Source organism: Larimichthys crocea, chromosome VIII, assembly GCF_000972845.2.
Source record: "Larimichthys crocea isolate SSNF chromosome VIII, L_crocea_2.0, whole genome shotgun sequence".
Lineage (NCBI taxonomy): Eukaryota > Metazoa > Chordata > Actinopteri > Sciaenidae > Larimichthys > Larimichthys crocea.
The window spans coordinates 17475243-17491183 of record NC_040018.1 but is presented as its reverse complement, the minus strand read 5'-3'; the positions used below and the strand labels follow the sequence as shown (position 1 = coordinate 17491183).

The 15941-nt window shown below is 42.0% G+C and overlaps 1 protein-coding gene across 1 annotated transcript; it reads right to left on the bottom strand.

The window, feature by feature from the left end:
* Positions 1 to 240: 240 nt before the first annotated feature.
* urb2 (URB2 ribosome biogenesis homolog) lies at positions 241 to 15833 on the bottom strand. The gene is made up of 12 exons (XM_010732324.3): positions 15735 to 15833; positions 13953 to 14108; positions 13582 to 13758; positions 12216 to 13357; positions 11972 to 12110; positions 9297 to 11856; positions 8968 to 9128; positions 8655 to 8765; positions 7089 to 7331; positions 4682 to 4778; positions 3812 to 3945; positions 241 to 1020 (listed from the first exon to the last, which is right to left on the bottom strand). The coding sequence occupies exons 2-12, from the start codon at positions 14076 to 14078 to the stop codon at positions 823 to 825; spliced, it is 5088 nt and encodes a 1695-aa protein (XP_010730626.2). The 5' UTR covers positions 14079 to 14108; positions 15735 to 15833; the 3' UTR covers positions 241 to 822.
* Positions 15834 to 15941: the final 108 nt, after the last annotated feature.

Here is a 15941-nt window from a genome sequence, read left to right as displayed (position 1 = left end):
CCTGAGCTGTACAACTGCATTTTCTGTGCTGTTTCTTGATATTCAAGGCTCAAAAAGGCTGTGAGATTCTCTTAATCCAATTTATCATTTCCTCTTACTATTTTATAGTAATATTACTGTGACTGCATCATTTTATTATTAATTTTGTATCTTGTTCGGTGTCTGAAAAAGAACAGTCCTCATCTGTTTTTGTCCACCTCTGTACAAGAAGCAAAACAAAAATGACGCAAATAAACAGGCTTGAAACAGCATTGTATTTATCTGTGTTACAAGTTTTGGTAGAAAACAAACACAAAAACAGCAATATAGAAATATATTGACAAATATATCAATCCCTATATATCTCCATATTTTCTTCAGCAATTAACTGAACTGAAAATCGTATCTCAGTAAAACCAGTTTGTTTTAATTATAATATGAACATTTTACACATAAATTGTCCTGGTTGTAGTGAGAGGTCACTCTGTCAGTGTGGCCATGTGTTTCAGGTACAGGGTGTAGGCTTTGTACTTCTTAACTCGTCTTAAACACACTTCATAACACACCTCAGGCTATTTCCAACTTGATCCATTTATATATTCAAAAAGGTGAGGGCATAAACAGACTTTTTTAGGCACTCAGTTGTGTTGCTGGCTGTTTTCCTCAGAGTATCTGCATATTTATTGCTTAATACATTCAAAAGCAACACAGCAATTTCTTATTTTTAACAGAAAACTAACTAACAAAATCAGAAATGACATATAAATGCAACCTTTCCATTTATTTAAAAATGTAATTAAACTTGAATCTAAACCAAAGGCTGACGATCCTTGCTGTGGCAGGTCAAACAGTGTACTTGTCCTCTCCTTGCCTCTGTGCTTTGTGGTAGTGGGTGTAGCTGCCGTACAGCTCATTGAAAACCTCTCTGACTCCCATCTGCAGTCCGGCTGTCAGAAACTTGATATCCTGCTCCATACACAGGTCCAGTATCTGATAGATCCCCTCAGTTAGATGCAGCTTAATGTCTGGTCGCAGAGTAACCTGCAGAGGCAAATAAGAGGGCAGTGATGAAAAACAGACCGGAGGAAAGACAAGGATTCAAACCATGACAAAAAGAAAAGCAGGTGAGTTTATATCTGTTTGATGATGATGTCGTCCAGGATTAATTGAATATTCATTTATGACTCACATCCAGCTTCAAATTAGCTTCAATTTGAGTGGCATCAAAGGACAAACAGCATCGTCTATCCACGCAAAACGTATGTTAATGCAAATGCTAAAAGCAAGATTACAAAAGGACAACTGATGATCAATTATTTACTCCTGTTTGAAACAGGAGTAAATTATATTTAAATATTTAAAGAGACAAATAGTAGATTGGTTATAAAGAAATGGGTCAAACCTGGATTTAAACCCTCAGGGGCTAAAATAATTTCCTAAAGAAGATTAATAAAATATAGTGACATTCACTCTACTGTACTGTAGATGTAGTTGTCTTCTTGCTTTTGTTGCTCTGAACTTTTAAACCATGTTGAAGTTCATATGTGAAACTCAATACATGATGTTGTTAAATGACCCAAATCCATACAATCCGATCCAGCCTATGAGCCCTAATGCTTCATGTGAACTTGTGTGACAGCCGCAAACAACCAACGCCGCACAAAGCTTCGCTCCCTTTCTTCAACGACACACAAATGTCCATGTGCACACTCACACGCCCTCAAGAAACACAATAGACAACAACTCCTTTTGTGCTCAGTGAAACCTGCACAATAAGCCAGGAGAAAAATCCAATAGTGTCTGCTTACATGATACACAGGTACACCGGTGCTACACAACATGACCTGAAGACTTGTACAGTTTGGTTCAGTTCCCAGACATGGATCATTACAAAGATTGCAAAGATGATGTGACTGTTCCTGCCTGGAACGATTAGTTAAAACCCAGCTCACCTAATTACAGCCCTCCATATAATGAAGGGAACAGCCCATCATGAGTTTTCTGCAAACAAAGCTAACCTATAAAATGCCATGTGGCATTTACAGCAGTTTTCCAAAGTTACAGTTAGCAGTATGCTGACAGAGGGATCTATTCTATGTTGCTCTTCCTGAGCTTTCTGCCATTTTGTGCTTGTTTGTGTGTATTTTCTAACCCTAATCATGGATCAAAAGAAAGAACATGTATCATTCTGTACAAACTGTAAAGCTCTCTGAGACTAACTTGATTTGGCCTGCATGAATAAACAAAACTGAACTATCTAATGCATCTGATAAATTACATTTGCACAGATTACCACATACAAAAATAACTATGTCTGCTGCTGTGATTTATCCTTCATTTAAAGAGGCAGTTCGCAGATTTTACACATCAAAGTCTGTGTGACACAGTTGTGTGAAGTGCTTTGTGGTCCCTGTGAGAGCTGTGCAGAGTCTCATCAGGCCTGAAGACTGGGCATTGGTCAGAAAGATCATCAAAATGTCTTTATGACCAGTGTGTACTAAACCAGGTAAAGAGTATCCTCTGTGAACCATCCCACAGTCTGCTCTCTCAATATGAACTCAGCTGTTACTGTCAGGCAGAAAACACCAAACTCAGCGGCGTTAAATGAATTGGTTTGAGAACTAATTTGTCCCTTTATCAGAAATTTAAACAGTAGCCCAAAACCACAATCGATCAATTGATTGATGAATCATGTGCCTTCACTTGTCACTGAAAACATCAGATGTGTGTAGAGGGGGCGACCTGTGAGCTCACCTGGTAGAGTGTTTGCCCCATGTACAAACGCAAGCTGCAACCTTCCTCACATTAATACATTTAATGACCTTGTTGTGTCCTCCTCTTCTTTCCATCCATCAGTCAATAAAAGAGATAATATCTCTTGTTCTGCTCCATCGATTCAACCATCTTTTTAAACTGCCCATCAACAATCTAACAATGTTATAGGAGTGCAATGCTCAATCACCAGAGTGCTCTTATATTAAGATTTTAATAGAATAGCAAGTCCAACTTGTTCGGCATGAAAAGAAGTGCTTAAATTCATTAACTCCACCAGCATAGTAACTGTACTTTTCTGCAGCTGCAGCTCCGCTCTGGTCTAATAACACCTGGCTGCTGGAAAGTTCAGTTCAGGCCAAGGGCCATTAGAAACACAGAGACAGCTAAATTACTTCTGACTTACAAAAGAAGTCCATTTATTTGAAAAGCCCAATTAAAACACAATATAAATCCAATTTTTAATCAGCTGACTCATTGAGAACACAATCAATCACAAAAACCTCTTTCTCATCATTTCAGTCTGCCTGTCTGTCTGCCTGTCTAGATGGGTACTTTCATGTCTTCGTCTCAACGTGTGACCCTGCTGGAAACTGCTGAGTCAGGGTGGCGTCATGTTAAGTACAGTCTGGTAGCAGAAGAGGAGCCACACTCACCAACCAGACGTGACTCACTGTTCGGGGAGGAAACATCCAGCCTCGAGCTTTCATTCCAGCACCCCGAGTTACAGTAATCCCAGTCCTGTTCACTCAGATTTGTGAACATCCACAATCTGGCCAATAGAAACACTTCCCCATCTCTGCTTCAGAGTGTCAGCATCTCCGTCACTCTGCTCAGTCAGATCATGCCAGCTCATCACGCACCACCAAACAAACTAGGCTGGATCAAAGGATCAACAGAGATCCTGCTGCCGTCATTTTCATATGTGTGTGTGTGTGTGTGTGTGTGTGTGTGTCACTCACAGCTGTAGAAAATTACTAAGGATGACAGATGGGTTTGGATAACTGCGTTGACTCTTTATGATACTATGACGACTACTACGGTGTGTGTGTGTGTGTACCTTCTGCAGCTCGGTGACGTACTGAGCCACCATGAAGGCCGACAGCGTGGTGAAGCTCTCAGCTGTAGCAGCGATGTGAGAATACATCCTCTCTATCAGTCTGGAGCACCGCAGATACACGTCACTGTCTTGACCTTCAAAATCAGAGAATGATGTTAAATCATTAACCTGTCCATGTGACAGAACAAGTGTGTATATGTAGACATACAGGACATTGTTCCCGGACTTTGTTGCCCCTGGTCTTGTTGCACTTTAATTGCACTATTAAGGCTTAGAAGTTTGTTACGTTTCAATCAACTTGGACGTCATGAAGAAATTAGGTTATTAGAGGAGCAGAGAATGAAAAAAAGAACATGCTGTGTTGACTAAGTGGAGATTTCTGCAACAGATGTCAGCAGTTTACAGCAGATTTAAACTGAAAAGATTGCAAACATTCCCCGTCTTAACATTTCTCCATGTCTGGAAGGCTACCGCTGATGAGTAATTATCAATTACTGCCAACAGTGTGTGTGTGTGCCTGGGCGTGACACCACCAGTCCACCAGTAACTTCCAGTAAGAGGAAAAGGGTAGAAAGACAAATTTCCCCTTGAAACTTTTAATACAGAGTGAATCTGATTTTCAGTTAATTTAACTGAATCCACACAGTGCAGTTACTGATTTACCAACCACAAGTCAGACCAGCATTGAACACTGCATGTAATTCATTGGCTGTTCTTTAAACATGAAACATGTTAGCTGAATCTAATTCTCAGACTGTTTTCCATCAAACAGATTTTACGATATTATACAAAAGTAGAATGTTTCTCTCCAAACCAGTTTGTTTTTCATCAGATAACTTTATGGTAATATAACAAATCTTCCTGTGTTACCTGTGTCAGCGTCTGCTCTCTGCCGACCCTCCTGCATGATGGATGCCATTAGACGATGAAAGACATTTAAGAATGACGGAGCTGCGTTCAGCATCACCTGGACACACAAATAGGTAAATATATTCATACAGTCAAATTAGGAGGCAGAACTGATGTATTTTGCACATTTGAGACCCACAGATAATCTGCTCGATTGGTGATGCTCGCAGCCATGAAGAGAAAAGCTAACCTTTGTTTGAAAACCCCCATATTAACTTGTTAAGTTTTAATACAGTGTACTTTCACATGAATCCTGCTTGGCCAGACCTACTAATGGTTTCATCGTTTAAACACTGAGGATCTTGTGTGGAGAGAATATTCCACCAAATATGTATAGAAGGAAATTAAAAGTTTTTAGATGTTAGCTTAGTTTAATATCTGGACAAATCAGTCCTGCATTATTAATCTACCACATCATTTTCACTGCTTGAGTCATAGCAGAGCAGCCATAAACTTACAGTCCAAAAAACGTCCTGAGGTAAAAGTTGGATTCCCACAAGAGCTACGTTTGCATTTCTGTCCATACCTCTCTCTCTCCCTCTCTCTCTCTGCTCTCTATTCAAGGCTGAGAGTGGACTGAAGGAGGGATGAAGAGAGAGAGAATATAAATGAGAGGATGGTGATGTCACCAACTCTGGATGGCGCTCAGTAATGGTTTCCATCGTCTTAAACCCGCTTTATGCCAACCTACGCTGCATGCCAGCTCCCCTACCTCTCCTCTCCACCTCCCTTTCTCCTTCCTCTGTCTGATCACACCACTTTTCTCCGGCTCATTCTTCTCTTTTGTCCTGAAACTTCCCTCATACAATGCATTCAAATCACATCTAAGTCTTTTGTTCTCTGTCGACTGCTTCCCCTATCATCTCTTTATCACTTCTTATTTTCATTTTCCTCTCTTCCTCTATAAATGTACTCTTTGCCCCCCTCCCCCTCTCCCTCTCTGTCGGTCTCCTTTACCGCTGTGTTTTGTCCCCACAAACATCTGATATCAGTTAGCTGGCTCTTGTCCTGTTTAATTTAATGCAGCTGTCCCGTTTCAGTCGAGCCATGTCGCCATTTCTCAACAAAAGAACTGTCAACATTTCAGAAAGTGAGAAACTAAAGGATTATCACATTAACTACATTATAATATGAATTCAGCTGGTGAACCAAACAAAGGCCGTGTGTGGGCTGGAATGTGGATTCTTTACTTAAAAGTTTTGCATTGATGATAAATAAACTTTCTGTACGGAAAATGTCTTTTTTTTTTTTTACACAAGCACAGGAAGAATGAAAAATGGCCCTGTTGGACAATACAGCAGTTTAAGAAACAAACGTTTTGAAGAAGAAAAAGAAAATGGTCTATCTCTAATGTGTTAATAATGTGTTAATTGTCTTAATTTCCTGCTCTATCCAAGCTGTTATGAGCACACCGACAACCTGAGTTCAGCTGCAGAACCTTTGAAATGGTATTGAGCATCTTAAGGGGGAGGATGTGGCCGATGACGCATTTCTCCCTCGCTCTTGTTTGCCACACAGAGCAGATGACCCATTCTCAGCAGCCTGATAGGGCCCAGGCAACGCTTCTGGCATTTGCACAATTTCAGAAGGCCAGTCACTGTACAAACACTTTGAGTAAAAGATGAAAATTTGGATGTTTTGAGGTTTCCATGCAGCTGCAGCGTGACTCTGGCGAGCTGCAATATCCTGTGGGTACAGGCTGGATTCAAACCAGCAGCCTTGACCTATAATGCCCTTCATCACACAAGGTCAAAGGTTTGTTTCACATAATTTGCTGCGTTATAATTCACTAACCCAACAGTCACCTATAATTTCCTTTAAAGACCTGATACTTTTTTGATAAGTATTATCATGTTATATAAAACTACCATTTCCAATGTCAACAATGAACATTTAAACTTTGATTGATGGCCTGTATTATACAGGAAGGTGTATGTTTTGGCCTACCCTCGATGATATAAATGGATTGGAAATAATACCATATCATAAAATCACTGTATGACGCAGCATAAGTCACCAGCACCACAAACTACATCTTCCACCATGATCATACAGGTGAATCAACTCTTTTCTAAAACAGTCTAAACAAAAACCGAATGATGCGTGGTTACATGGTGTATATATTATATTTTACCCCCACACATGGGGCAGAAATTGTTGGTTGCCATGTGTATGGTTAGCATAAATGTGTTCCAAACACTCCCATTTGCTTTCTTTTCTTCTTGTAGCATGGACCAAATGAAAACCCTGATTTCAATTTAATCTGACATTTTAAATCTCTCTACATCACCTAAAAACTTTTGATATTATTGGAACACAAATAAAATCCAAGTTTTGTTCCTCATCTGTTCCCACCGTCTCCACATACCTGCGGATGACACTGGATGATGGCAAACAGCGCCTCATGAACAGCCAGGAACGCTGACTGGTAGATGAGTGGGGTCAAGTGGTCGAGGGGCACTGACTGGAGCGCTCCAAGGACCAAGATTACATGGTGAGGGTTAGCGATGCGCCCCTCACCCTGGCGCAGCAGTGATGTCACTGACGTCACCGTAGGAACGGTAAAGGGGAGGGTCAAGGAGACATCCTGACTGGATGATCTTACTAAGAACTGTGACACAGAGAGATACGCACACAGAGAGTTAGAGAGGTAATAGCAGACATTTTTACTTGTCAAGCAGGAAAAAGCACATGTGTTACTAATAATGTTAACGATGGCTCTGTTCTGTTCAAGTGTCTCAGTGAGCCAGGACACTGAAACCAAAGCAACTAAATGGAATTCAGAAATCCTTCATTTATTATCAACACCTGCCAGCTGTGACATGTCAAAACATCTTTAAAAAATGGCATGTTATGTTATTGTTATGTTGGCATATTTACTGGTATATATTTTTACACACTGTTCAAGTACTACATGTTGCATAAAACAGACTTTTAATACATTATAGGTGCATTAAATTCAGATGATTTAAGATTTTCAGATGAGCGAGAGAGAAGAGGAGGGTGAAGGGTGGAGGCAATATGCACAACAGATCAGACAGATAACAGACATATGGACATAATGAGTGTTGGTAAAAGAGACAGGACAGCATGGTTATATATGTGTGTGTGTGTGTGTGTGTGTGTGTGTCTGTGTGTGTGTCTGTGCGTGTGCAGTATGGTTAGGCAGATTGCAGTGCTGTCTGTCTGCTCCACCTAACAGGCCTGATGAAAAACACACTGACCAAAAAAGCTTCAAATTAAAATAAACATGCGCTTCAATGGAAATCAGAAGACTGTGATTGTCATTTGGCTATTGAGTCACTCAAGATGGATGTCACATGGATTTCCAGCACACTGTTGCTAAAATTATTACTGATGTAGGGCCAGAGGATATGCTGTACAATACTCCCAACACGGTACAGTACTGTCCCCTGCATGTCTTAACATGTCATAGCAGAGTCATACTGAGAATTATTGTTTTATGATTGCCTTTTTATCTACACATGGGACAAATTTTTGTAGCACTAAGAATACATCTATACAGCAAGTATGTGGTGACCAGTATCAGTTAATACAGGCTAAGCAGGATCTTTACTGTGACTCATTTAAACCAATCATTCGGCTCCTACAAAGTGTACTATCTATTCAATTCAATCAGTTCTCACTAAGGTCTCAAAGGTACATCTGTCTTCAGATAGTAAATCTTCGTTCCAGTGATTCTAGATGACATATTGTATGTAAGGGTCTTTCTTTGTGAAAATGGCATTTGGACTACGCATCATCACACACCTGAAATAACACAGACGGCTCCTTGTGTCAGGGTGGCAGGGAAACAGCAATCATAAAATATAATTTCCTCCTCACCCTCAGTACTGTCACTACTCCTGAAGTCCAACATTCAGCATGAAAAAGGTCTGATGTGTGTGTGTGTGTGTGTGTGTATTTTTCTCACCACCATAGCAGATATAATCTGTGGTGCAATGAGCCACAGAGCTTTAGAGCAGGGCTCCGGTAACTGACAACAGGACAGCAGCTTAATGATGATCACTGCAGATAGCACCTCCTGGAGAACAGTAAAGGAGGAGCTCGAGTGAGAAGACAGATCATTTGCTAGATATTTAATGTCACAACAACACAGCAAGAATAATTCATTCTGAAAAAAAAAAGACAAAAACAGTAATAACATCACTGAAATAAATGTAATTAGACTAAATGTCAACAGTTCCTGTGATCTTTAAACATGAACCGATTGATCCGGGCCTCACCCTGTAGTTTCCTGCCCTCAGTTGGCCGGTGTCCAGTCCTTCTCTGACCATCAGCAGTAGCAGGTTGAACTGACCTGTAGTACCTTTTTCCACCAGATGGCACAGCAGCTCGTGCACAGCTGGCTCCAGCTCACAAACATCATCAGGAGACAGCCAAGACGCTGAAAGCAAAGTGAAAATGTGTCACGTTCAGGATAATGAAGACAACAGCTCTGACATTAATTCTGCCTATGCAAAGATAATATGTGCAGAGGTAATTCATGAAATAAACAACATGCTGACTGAACGCACAGCTGAGTGATATGTTTGTTCTTAATATGTCTGTGTACCTGTCAGCAGTCTGTGTATATTCTGCAGTATCTGCATGTACAGCTCATCCAGCTCCTTTCCTCCCTTCTTCTCCTCTCCTTGCTCCTCCTCCCTCTCTCCTGCCATCTTCTTCACAGCTTTGTAGAAAGCCGACAGGAAATGGAAAGAGGAAACCAGGAAGTCCATGGGCCTGTGGGCAGAACTTATTTCTTTGAGGATCTGCTGGCAGATGCTCTGATAGAGGCTCATGTGACTCAGGGTGAGCTGGGTGTTTTTCTGTTTGCTCTCCTCCTCCACTGACAGCGAGGACAGTTCACAGTGTAGCATGACAGTAACAACTTCTACTACAAAGGCTTGACCGAGGACACTGGCTGGCTGGAGGAATGATTTGCTGACAGTCCGAGGCTTAAGGACGGACTCAACAGCCGGTCCTAGTGATGCAGTCGTTCTTGTGAGCATCTGTGTCAAAGTTTGATCCATTGGTTTACTTTTTCCCAAGTTAGAAGTCATTGCTTGGGAGAAGGAGGTCAACGACGCAAGCAGGAGATGAACAGACAAAATCGAAGCTTGTGGATCTGCTTTGGCTGACACAGTTGCTGAACTGGGTGCCATAATTTCCCTGCTTGCTATTTCTGTACTGGTAAGATAGGAGGCGAACTGATCCAGGTTGAGTCGAACACTACTGTTTCTGATTATAATCAACTGGACGGTGCATCTGATGAAGCCTTGCAATGTTTTGACTAAATCCAACCAGTCGGGATTGCGTGTGGCTCTAAACCGTCCATTGTTGCTATGCCAGAGGAGAGAAGACACAACGGCCTGCAGCACAGTGCCACCATGGATGAGCTTCAGAACACTTTGGAAGTTTTTACCCTCCAGGAGACACGTCAGAATCCTGAGCAGCTTCACCAAGAATACAACACCATCTCCAGATTCAGGAGGGTTCATGGCCATCTGGTCTGACTGACAGGAGGTGGAGGTGAGCATGAAGAGAAGGAGGAGGAACATAGAGGAGAGGTCCTCAGAGTTCATTCCATCTGGGTTTAGGTCTGTTAGGATTTGGAGTAGGTTTACCAGTTCCTTGCTTTGTGCGTCAGTCAGCAATACAGACACCTCTCCTGTCTTTGAGGAAGACAGAATATCCTCAACTATCGTCTCCATATCCACAAGTGTTGGCAAAGGCTGACTTGCATTGCTCTTTAAAGACTTTGCTCCAGTTCCTTTCTCCTGAAACTTCAGGAGTGTAGGACAAGCCTTGCATACATGTGCTGCCTTGAGAACACCAACGATCCTTTGTGTGAGGGAGCGTAGTGTGGCAGAGAACAGTGACGGCAACTCAGCAAGAACAGGGCTTTGGAGAAGCCGTGATGATATGAGGGAGATGGTCAGATACCCGGGTGACCGGTCCTTTCCTCCATCCGTCTGTCTGCTGAGGAGTGAACTCACAAGTGCATCTGCTACACAGCCTACATCTTCACTGCTCAGGTAGGGAGCAATCAGAGGCAAGTTGGACGTGACGAGATACCAGTGCGCTACGAGGTAGGAGTTGGCGTTGACGCTCCCTATCTGCCCATCCCACACCTGCTCTCCATTCAGACTTACCTCACACTCTGATTTGGCTAAAATAAACTGAGCTGCCTTGTTTAGTAGTACGGCAGTGCTGGGTTCAGAAAGTAAGGGGGTGTCTAACAAAATCTTCTTTGTTTGCTGCAAAGTGAGGAGTTTGAGCAGCAAACAGCTCACGGGGCTGCAGGATGGTTGCAGACCTGCTATAAAATTATCCTCAGATAGATAACTTTCTATATGGGTTAAGACTGGAGCACGGCCTTCAGTCTCACTCACAGCTGCTGTCTGGACTGAATCAAGAGATGTGTATTTGCTGCAGTGGATATAGAAGAGTGTGTCGACTTCCACCCAGGTGTATTTGAGGAGGAGAGCAGCCTCCTGGGTCTTTTGTTCCCAGAGTGCTCCCATTTTAGACTCTGAGACCTTCTGTACTTCTTTGTGGTCCAAATTCTTTTTGCCTTTCTTTGGTGTCTTTTGAACTGAACTTGTATTTGATTTTACAGCCGCCTTCTTTTCACTTGACAACACGTGTAGTAATTCCTTGAGTACCTGTTGCATCTCCTGCATCAGGCCCTGACTCTGCCTGACTATGGGTAGAGGAGAGGTGTTGTCTAGAGTCTTTAAACTAAACAAAATAGCATGTAGCAGTTGGCTGAGGGAGGATAGCTTCAGAGATGCATGTTCTCCCTCTCGATCCACCTTTATTTCTTTTTTTATTCCTTTATCATCTCCTCCTCCATCAGTCTCCATCTTCTCTGACCCTCCTTCCTCCTTCACCAGGTCAGGTAGTACATACTTCCTGATGCTCTCCAACACTAATGAGCAGATCTCTACACCCTGCGAAGGGGGAGTGTCCAGAAGACAAGTCCTCAGTGAGGCAGAGATGCCCTCAGAGAGCAGAGGAGGTCGGAGGTGGTCCAGGACCGGCTGACAGATTACAGACAGGAGCTCGGAGAAGAGACGAGGCAGCTGACGGAGCTTAGTGTAGATCTGGAGGAGACTGCACACCATCAGCTGTTAGGAAACAAACATTATGGCTCAGTCAAAGCTAATCTCTTACACATGTTACCGTTTTTATTTCTGCTTTGTTTAATGAAATAAAAGATGTGAGTTAGGATTGAATCAAGACCTGTCTGGCACGTTGCACTCGCACTTCCATGCACTCAGAATTAACCCAAGCTGACGATAACAGCTGGTCCAGGTCTGGTTCAAGAATCAGATGGTTGAGACTCATCAGCACCTTTAAACAGCGGTACCATGCAGGGATGCTAAAAGACAAGACAGAGAAAAGTTTTCACTGTATGACCAAGAAGATGAATTCTGAATATAAAAACCTTCAACAGACAAATCAAGACAAGTGATTTATTTTTTACCTTAGCTGAGCCTGGTTGAAGAGCATTTGTCCCAAGGCTCTGTAAAAGTTGAGTTGGACCTCTCCATGTCTGATCCTGTCTGCTGCTACATTGTAAATATCAGCTGACAGTGCCTGGCTTAGCAGGGACTCCACAGCGAGCAGAGCCAAGCTCCAGCTCTCTGGGGAAGAGAGGGAGGCTGGAGGAGACTTCTGCCCAGGGGACACAGAGACTGGCTTTTCTGCTTTGGCAGGTGAATGTCCATCAAGACTTAGATCCAAGGCCGGGACCAACCTGGTCAGGAAATAGAAACACAGCATCTTGTGTGCTTCTTCACTTTCTCCTCTACCTTTTCCGTAGCTTTCCTGAAAGAACTTAAACAGCAGAGACAGTGTGTTCGACTTAACAGTGTAGAATAGGGCCGGCTCACAGTAGCCCGGAGCACTCAGTTTGGAAAGTATGGCACTGACTGGCTTCAAGGGGCCTTTCGCCCCACCAGGACCACGTTTCCCAGAATCCTCTTTGGATGGAAGGAGCTCCTCCTTGTAGGAGATCAGGTGCTCAGAGGGGAAGAGAGCCAACTGAAGGATGGAGTCTATCTTAACGCGGATGTCTCTGCAAAGCTGCTGACGGAGGCGCAGATGTATGTGAAAAGGTGCAAATTCCCCAGATGTCATCAGGTGTCTGAGTAATACCAACGTCTGGATCAACTGGTTGGTTACCATAGTGAAGACTCTGTTAGGATTGGCTTGTTGTCGCTGAACTGACAGATAACATGACAGCACCTGAAGCAGTATGTCATATAAATTTGCTGACCGAAGATTTTTCTTTGGCTCAGGAGGATCTGAATCTGGAGGGCTTTCAGTGATCGGCTCAATTTGGGAATTGTCCAAATCTTTCGTGGGCTGAGTTTGAAGACACTCAGTCATCATTTCATCTTGGCATGTGACAGCCACATCTTTGACTAATGGCTGTTGTAGCTCATGGCAGGCCAGAGAGCAGATCTTAGCCAGAAGATCGACCATAAGTTCATATTTGGTGGTGAACACAGATGACAGCGCGGGAGAAGAGAGAAGACCCTGACACACACTCAGTATGGTAGACACACACACCGGCGACTTGGAGCCAACACGTGCACACTCCTGGAGACGCTCAAGCAGCAGCTAGAGGCAAACAGAGAAAAGAGGTGTCAGTAAAACCTTCATATACCGATGTAAACACATCCTCTTTCTAGAGTATGAATGTGTTACAGCCAAAGCACTAGTCACATATATGATTATGCAGCAGGTAATCACAAAAAGAAGATTTATAAAAAAGCTATGTTGTTGCTTTACAAACACAAAACCAAATTTGTGGTGTTGTTTTCATTGAAATATTGCCAGCACACCTGTGCCATGTTGAGCCTCAGACTGACAGTCTTGCCCTGGATGAGAAGAGAGTGGAGCTTCTTGCTGTGAAGCAGATCATCCAGGTAACACCACAGTCCCTCCAAAACATTCAGAGAAAACTCCACCTTCTGATTGTACCAGCCTGTCAGAGCATGGGTGCACCAGTCCAACAGCACCTAGAGTGGAAAATGGAGCAAGACAAACATGAAGAAGTGGATGGCAGACAAGTATATCTGCTATTAAATTAATGTGTCATAATAAATGAAGAAGTGAAAAAGGCAGCACTTAACAAATCCCTATGGGTAAATATGATCAGTGCATCAGCAGATAAGATAATTAATTAATCTTGCAACACAACTTCAGACGTTACCTGTTCCTTGTTGGGCAGGAGGCACTGATTGGAGATCCAGGCAAAACGTGCCAGCTTTAACTTGTCCTCCCACGGCGTCTGAGGACTCTTCAGTTTTAGGTGTATACCAGAGTAGATGGCAGCCATTGCTGCAGCTGGTAATACTGCTGCTCAGGCCTGAAGAGGAGGAACAGAGGAAAGGAGGAGGGCCAGAGGGAGGGAACATGACATAGGGTGAAAGGTGAGAAGATCTAAGTATTAATAATAAGTATTAATTTCATTTAACGGTGATTAACTACATGGGTGAGAACAGGGTAAAGTAATCTATGTTTATGTGAGCATGAAGTGGTGTTTTTTTTATTTATTAAAATGCATGTGCATACACCCATTCAAGACTGTAAAGCACAAACAGTTTTTGACAGTTATCAACGTCATCAGGCAAACGAAGACCAAGGCACTCCCCAAAACAGATCTGAATCTTATTTTAGGTCTAGATATACACCAACTGGGGAAAGAGTGAATGCAGTACTGAGTGTTAGGGTATGTTGTCTATACCTGGGCAATATAACTGATGTGATGCTGAAGGAAGATAATTACTTAGCCAAAGTTCTACTCACAGCTAGTAGAAAGGCCATCACAAGAAAATGTCTTGATATGGACCCACACAGACATAGTCAGTGGTTAGATAAAGTTCCGGCAATACTCATGATGGAAAAAATTACTTATTCTCTAAGAGTGAAAGAAGTTGTGTTTAACAGAAAATGGGGAAAATGTATTAGGTTTAAACACGAAGACTTTAACATGAAGAATGTATAATGTATCATTTTATTAATAACAATGTAAACTGTAATATTTAAGGTGTTAAGTGAAATAGTTCAGTAAAATGTACTTCTGGATGTAAGCTGCAGTAATGATAACAATAAAAAAACAAAGTGGAAATAATATATACACCAACCATTTCATACAACAACTCTGCCATAATGAAGCTTATAATGTTTTTGTTGACACTGTCAGAGTTAATTTAACTGTTATTACTACTGAGGTTGTACTTTTCAGTAGTGTTAAACTGGACTGCGTTATTATTATTTATTTTAATTATTTAATGGGACCATGTACAGTATTAATTATAAATGATTACATTTGATGTACTGCACCAGAGCTATTTTTCATCTGCAGTCCCTTCGACAGTTAAAACATATTACAGCACAATAACAAACAGTACAAAGCAAAAAAACACACAGGACACATAATACAAAATACAAAGTTACACACATAACGAAGATGATGGTGTGTATGTTGCATGGGTGATGTGAAATTGAGGCGTTTCTTATATTCTGGTCATTCATGAGAGGGCTATAATATTAGAGACACCTTTCACCATAAACACACTGATCTACAACAACAACACCCACTGAGACCTCAAAAATAAAGTAAAGTATAAATAAAGTAGATTTTATGGCACAGATGTGTTAAATCACAGCGCACCTCATGAAACAGCTGGTTTGTGTATCTTGTTCTCATTCTAGTAACTCACAGCTACGCATATACGACCAGATTTTATAAAGGCACGTTTTTAACAGGGGTTTGGTTCAGGGTTACAGTGTAAACTCATCTCTGAGACTCTGACATGCTTCAGGTCTGAAGACAGCTAGCTTAGCCACATAGCATAACGTCAGCCTCACTAAAGTCAACTTAAGCTATCGCCGGAGCTGCCTCTCGTCTCCAAGCACACAGCACCGCTTCAGAGTCACCCGTCTGAGAAAAGCAACACGCACTTTTACACATTTAACTTATTAAACTTACGACTTTCCAACCCGCACGTGTCTGCTGTTTTCAGATGTGGACGAACTTTCACCTTTCACCCTGCCGGACAGGCAGAAGCAACCGAGCGCCGAGAAGTAAACTATCGACCAACGGTTGGTTAAATATTTATCTTTCCTCCTTCATTCAACACAGACCCTTTGTACAAAGTATGTTTAATTACATTTTTTAAATTATGATCAATAATTT